The 6,761-nt window shown below is 36.5% G+C and overlaps 1 protein-coding gene across 1 annotated transcript; it reads right to left on the bottom strand.

Moving 5' to 3' along the window:
- Positions 1 to 2,625: 2,625 nt before the first annotated feature.
- Positions 2,626 to 3,624, bottom strand: LOC146558673 (uncharacterized). The gene has a single exon (XM_085245907.1). The coding sequence runs from the start codon at positions 3,622 to 3,624 to the stop codon at positions 2,929 to 2,931; it is 696 nt and encodes a 231-aa protein (XP_085102033.1). The 3' UTR covers positions 2,626 to 2,928.
- Positions 3,625 to 6,761: the final 3,137 nt, after the last annotated feature.

Below are 6,761 nucleotides of genomic sequence, written 5' to 3'. Positions count from 1 at the left end.
TGGTAACATATTGTATCTGGCCTTGTACATAATTTTTGCAGTTTTATATTTTATAAGATCCATAAACTTCAGTATTTTTAATTTCAAAAACATGGTGTTAGTATGGTCTCTATATCCAGCTTTACTAATTATCCTGATTGCTTTTTTTTGAATTTTACATATTGGTTGAAGTGCAGTTTTATATGTGTTTCCCCAAATTTCCACACAGTATTCCAAATATGGCAATATAAGTGAACAATAAAGTACCCGGAGTGATTTGGAAGGCAAAAAATATTTAACTTTACTTAGTATGGAGATGCTTCTTGACAGTTTGGCTTGTATATGCTTTATGTGAGGTTTCCAGCAGATTTTGTTATCTATTATCACACCCAGAAATTTTGTATCCGAAACTTGCTCTATTTCAACATTGTTTACTAATAATTTTGCTCCTGCATCTTTTTTACAATTTCCGAATAACATAAATGTAGTTTTTTCCAAATTTAATGATAGCTTATTTCTATCAAACCATGTTTTCAGTTTAATCATTTCTTGTGTGACAATTTCCAAAAGCTGCTGTAAATTCTCTCCAGCACAAAAAATATTTGTATCATCTGCAAATAGAATAAACTGTAGTATATCTGATGTTCTGCATATATCATTGATATAGAGGATAAACAGCTTTGGTCCCAATACTGACCCCTGCGGAACTCCACAAACAATGTCCATACACTCTGATTGATATTCCCCAATTTTCACAAATTGCTGCCTGTCTCTCAAATAACTCTTTACCCATTCTAACACCACTCCTCTAATGCCGTAGTACTCCAGTTTATCAAGTAATATGTCATGATTAATTGTGTCAAAAGCTTTTTTTAGGTCAATGAATACACTAACTATACATTGTCTTTTATCTATATTGTTGGTGATATTTTCGATCAGTTCCATTAATGCCAATGATGTTGATCTATTTGATCTGAAACCATACTGACTATCCATTATTATTTTGTGTTTATCTATAAATTTGTCAAGTCTATTACTAAAGACTTTTTCCAGTATTTTTGAAAATTGAGAAAGTAGAGAGACAGGCCTATAATTTGTGAATTGGTGTCTGTCACCATTTTTAAACAGTGGTGTTACTTTAGCTGTTTTCATTTGTTTTGGGAATGTACCAGTTTGTAAGGACAAATTGCAAATGTGTGTTAAGGGTTTGGAAATGCCCTCTATCACTCTCTTAACGATTTCCATATCAATGTCGTCAGAGTCTGTAGAGTTTTTTGTTTGTGATTTCCCAACAATATCAATGATTTCCATTTCTTCCACCACCGTTAAGAACATTGAATGAGGATTGCGGTCAATGAGTCTAGTTTCTTTCTCTACCGAATCTGTCATATCAGGAATTGTTTCAGCCAAGTCTGGCCCAACACTTACAAAGAATTTGTTGAAATCATTTACCACATCTCTCATATTAGTAATATTTCTATCATTATTTGCGAAATACGAAGGATAGTCTGCCTGCCCCGAGCCCTTTTTGATGATGGTATTTAATGTTTTCCAGATCCCTTTAATATTATTTTTATTCATAATCAGTAATTTTTCATAGTGTTCCTTTTTACATGACCTTAAAATACTCGTTAATTTATTTTTATATTTCTTGTATTTATTTTCAGCTTCTGTACTTCTGTTCATTATAAATTCTCTGTATAAGGTATTTTTCTTCTTACATGCATTTTGCAATCCTTTTGTAATCCATGGGCACTCTGCATATTTTTGTTTTTTACTATATTTCTTTACTGGGCAATGACTATTATATAACAGTTTAAATTTTCCTAAAAAAATCTCATAAGCTTTATCAATATTTTTTTCCTTATACAGCATCTCCCATTCTTGCTTGAGTAAATCACTTTTGAATGCGTTTATTGACTCTTCTGTTCTCACTCGTTTGTATTTTATTGTGTTTTGCTGTTTAACCTTCCTGTAATTGCTGTTATACACTATAAAAACAGGTAGATGATCACTGATGTCATTAATTAGGAGACCACTTATGGTTCTATTTTCTATTTCATTAGTAAATATATTGTCTATTAGGGTTGCCAACTGTGCTGTAATCCTGCTGGGCTTAGTGATCACTGGAAAAAGTCCCAAGCTATACATTGTATTAATAAATTCCTCTGTCGCTCTCTGCTTGTTTGGATTTAGTAGATCTATGTTAAAATCCCCACAAATGAACATGACTTTTTGATTTGTCCTAATGAATGTTTTATCTACCCACTCCTTAAAAATTTCAATATTAGAACCTGGTGTTCTATATATACAGCTTACAATGACATTTTTCTCTTTTCCCATACTAATTTCTATTGTTACACACTCTAATATATTATCTACCGCCATCGTCATTTTTTCTACCATCTTGTATTTTAAATTTTTATCCACAAACAAGGCCACACCACCGCCATTCTTATTCTTTCTATTTGTAAGATTTAATTCATATCACAAAGTCCTCTCCTTTCTGTTTATTAATCCATGTTTCAGATACTGCAATCACACTGAATGGATGTGTAAATTTGCTTAAATATTCCCTTATTTTGTGAAAATTTGCGTATAAACTTCTACTATTAAAGTGGATTATAGATATTTTGCCCTCGACCTTGACAGTTTTGTTGAATTGTTCTTCAGTATGATAGTAGCAGGTATTTTTGATGTTAAAAAAGTTCAGTTCTGGATCAATGTCCTGCTCTGTGAAGTGTGTTTTGTATTCCGTGTTTACTGGTGAATTTATCTCCTGATTAGCAATCCTTTGTGGTAGCAATGTATAATTCCCAGATAATGAATTAATTGATTGTTTCATCCTTGAATACGTTACGCTTTAGCTTCCGTTGTTGTCTTCTATTACCTGCTTTGATGACTGTAGATTGTTTGTCCCGCTCCTTGCCTTTGTAGTCAAGTGACCTGTTAATATTTTTCCAGATCCTGGATGCATTTGATGACCAGCACCTTGGCTTCCTCCGGTGTACCGTTGAGCTTTATAAATATTTTACAGTTTGCAGTCCAGGTGTTCTGAATTTTACCCAGTTTCTTTAGGTATCGTGCTTTCTTCGCTATGTCAGCATTGGATTTGGTTAGATGGTCATTCATGTAGACGTTCGATCCTTTTAGTTTCCTCCCCTGCTTCAGCAGTGCATTCTTGTGTTTCCTGTTTACAAATCTTATGATGATAGCTGGTTTATCACTAGCATTTCTCCTGGGCAAGGGGTGGCATGCCCTGATGTTATTACAGTCCAGGTCGATCCCTTTCGACTGCAAGAAACCAGCTACTTGTTGCTCCGCAGAGCTCCCATCCAGATCTCCTTGCTCCTCTTTACTGCCAGCAGTCACAGCCCGAGCATATGACCGGGGTTTTATGTACAGCCCTGTGATGATCACGTCGTTCATTCTGGTATATTGCTCTAGGTCCGCGACCCTGCTCTCCAGATAGACGATCCGTTTCTCCTTCTCTGCATTCTGGTTACGTAGCGACCTTATTTCCTCGACTAAGTCTAGGATATATTTCTGTTGTAGCTTGATAGCCGATGTTTCCTCAGTTAGAAAGTCAAATGACTTTTTGATGTCCTCAATTTCATCGGCGTTCGGTGTACTCTTAGGCCCCATTGAGCTTGTTGTCTTGCTCGCTCCGTTCACCGTCTTGTCACTGTTGATTTACTTGTTGGTGCCTTGCTAGAGGATCCTGGGCCCAGTGGCTGCTGGAGGATCCTGGGCCTGGTGGAGCAGTAGGATCCTGGGCCTAGTGGCTGCTGGAAGAGCCTGGGCCTGGTGGCTGCTGGAGGATCCTGGGCCTGGTGGCTGCTGGAAGAGCCTGGGCCTGGTGGCTGCTGGAAGAGCCTGGGCCTGGTGGCTGCTGCAGGAGGATCCTGGGCCTGGTGGCTGCTGCAGGAGCCTGTGCCTGGTGGCTGCTGGAAGAGCCTGGGCCTGGTGGCTGCTGCAGGAGGATCCTGGGCCTGGTGGCTGCTGGAAGAGCCTGTGCCTGGTGTTAATCTTAAGAGTTTCACTCAAAACTATACACTTAAAACTGCACTCTTCTGAGTGCAGTCGAGGAGTAAAAAATCACCAAAAAGAATATTTTCCATGTCCTATCTCATTCCTCATGACCAAGCCACATTAAACAATGGTCAATGGTAACATGAATGACAATGAATTATAGTAGTCCAGTCTAGAAATAATAAATGCATTAACTAGTTTTTCACTGTCACTCTGAGACAGGATATTTCTAATTTTATAGATATTGCACAAATGGAGGAAAGCCGTCCTACATATTTGTTTAATATGTGCATTGAAGGACATATCTTAATTGCCCCTTGGGGATAAATAAAGTGTCTCTGGCTCTGACTCTGATATCCTGGTCAAAAATGACTCCAAGGTTCCTCACAGTATCACTGGAGGCCAAGGTAATGCCATCCAGAGTAAGAATTTGGTTAGATACCATATTTCTAAGATTTTCAGGGCCGAGTACAATAATCTCAGCTTTATCTGAATTAAGAAACAGAAAGTCAGAGGCCATTCAGGTCTTCATGTCTTTAAGACATTCCTGCAGTTTAACTAATTGGTGTGTATGGCAACAGATGGCTTTTTAAGTAAAGGTTTTACTACTGCTACTTAAGTATTTTGTAGAAATGAGGTTAACTCAGAAATATAAAATTGGAGAAAAATGAATTTGAATTAATATCAATGGTAGCCTACTGAAAGTAGCTGTAGATAATGTTTCATCTGTGAGATGATTATGAGTAATTTCTGGGTTTTTCACAAATTTTATTTGTCATCGAAACTTATTACATTCAAAAATAACACTCATTAGCATGGTAGACAAGTGTCTAATTCTGAAATTCAACTGTAGTTTTATGCACGTCTCTTAAAGAGGCACTTGTATTCATGCAAGCTGAAAATGAGATGATGGTGGTAAACAGTGTAGTAGAAGTGAATTCCACCTGACTGTCGCCTCACAAATACTCTCCAGTACTCCTTCCTTTTTTGTAGCTAGCCAGTTCTGTGGTTGATGAATATAATGTGTTATTCAGGGACTAGCAATTGCAATTGGGCAGTTTAGACATCAGTTCCTTTCTGTATCCAAAAGCAGTAAAACATAGGTAAGTTCCAAATACCTCGCTACCTTACTTGTCTGTATTGTACTTACTGCCCCAGGCACTCATCTTTTGGGACAAATATGTCAGTAAAAAGAAAACAAAAAGACAAACGAGATGATGGAAAAATGCTGTTAGATCTCTGTGTAGAAACTGTTTCAAATTAATACAAAGTTACAAATCAATGCAAAACCTTGTAACAGTGATCATCTTTAAACGAAAACACATGATACAAGGTGCCCCCCCCCCCACACACACAGATATATATATTGAATTACCACTGTATTGTGTTTCTAAGTGATCCCATTATTCTTGAGCCTCACAGCAATTACGATGCATTCAAAGACTCAAATGAAGTGTAACAAGAGATCAGAAACAGTTTCTGCTTGCTCCTTTCACTCATAACTGCTAGACTAAAAGAGAGGAGGATTCATTTTAAAGCGCAGGCATTTTGTCTCACCTATGCAGGGGGGAAATTCTTATCGGTCATAATCCTGCAACTTGATTTTCCAGCTGCAACTTCATACACATTTTCCCTTTTAGTTCATGCTCATGTGTTTGTAATGAAATAGCATGAAGACGGGTGTTTTTTTGCATCTCTCTTAGTGTAGAGTATGGTTGATCATTTACAAAACCATTTGTCTTCAATCTCTATACATGTAAGGAGTGAGTGCAAGTTCTAAGTTTTGCACAACTCAGAAACACCCAGTTATTCCACAGTAAATGTAATTATTTGAAATGTAGACTGACACTTAAATGCATTAATCATGATACTTTAAAAATTAGATACATTATATTTATTTGATCAATGGAATTGAGAGATGATCTTGTCTTACTCTCCCTTACTGGCTTAGTTGCAGAGTTACCTTTTTTTTATTTATTTATTTTTATGTCTGCCTTTTATGTTAATCGTCATGAGCCAAATACAGCATGGGGAACCTTTTGACAATGTTTTTTTTTTTTTTTGGTCTACATTGTGTATTACACAGCAACACATATGTTTTTGCCTTACTGTAAACATTTTCCAGTGTATTTTTTATTATTTCAGAGGGAAAGATTTACTACAAGATATAAGTCCCTGAACAATTAGGCTGACTATATGTGTTCATCAGCCATTTCCCTGCAATTTTGTTAGCCTCTCTTTAACTCCGATCAATTTTTTAGCTGCATCAGAAGTAAGCTACAGACCTAGTCCACCAGTAGCAACAGTCCCACCAAAGTTTCTCTTTTTTTCTATTGCATCTCTGTAATGATGTGGCAACAGTGGGATAACAGGCGGAGATTAGGTAATAAGATGGCAACAGCAAGATGTTACCACTTAATTACCAAATTAATTATCTTGTATCAACAGCTTTATAGATGAATAATTTAATTTATGTAACTGGGTAATGACAGGCAAGAAACTGGGGCTATTAATGTGGAACCAAATGTGTCTCTGTGACATATATATATATATTAGGGGTGCAACGATACACAAAATTCACGGTTCGGTTCGGTTCGATACTTTGGTGTCACGGTTCGATATTTTTTCGATACAAAAAAATGTTCATGCCTTTTTAATTTGTCATTTATTAAAATTATAAATATATATTTTAACTCAAAAGTACAGTTTTTAAATTTAACCCTAACCCTTGTGCGTGTTTTTTATTTTGA

Source organism: Mchenga conophoros, linkage group LG15 (assembly GCF_057382185.1).
Source record: "Mchenga conophoros isolate Kocher_MC1m ecotype Shallow Benthic linkage group LG15, M_conophoros_male_GT1.1, whole genome shotgun sequence".
NCBI lineage: Eukaryota > Metazoa > Chordata > Actinopteri > Cichliformes > Cichlidae > Mchenga > Mchenga conophoros.
Note: the sequence above shows the minus strand (reverse complement) of the source record. Positions and strands in the feature narration are given on the sequence as shown.

Excerpts from the sequence above, each read along its gene's own strand:
- LOC146558673 (XM_085245907.1), bottom strand. The coding sequence starts at position 3,624 with ATGGGGCCTAAGAGTACACCGAACGCCGATGAAATTGAGGACATCAAA.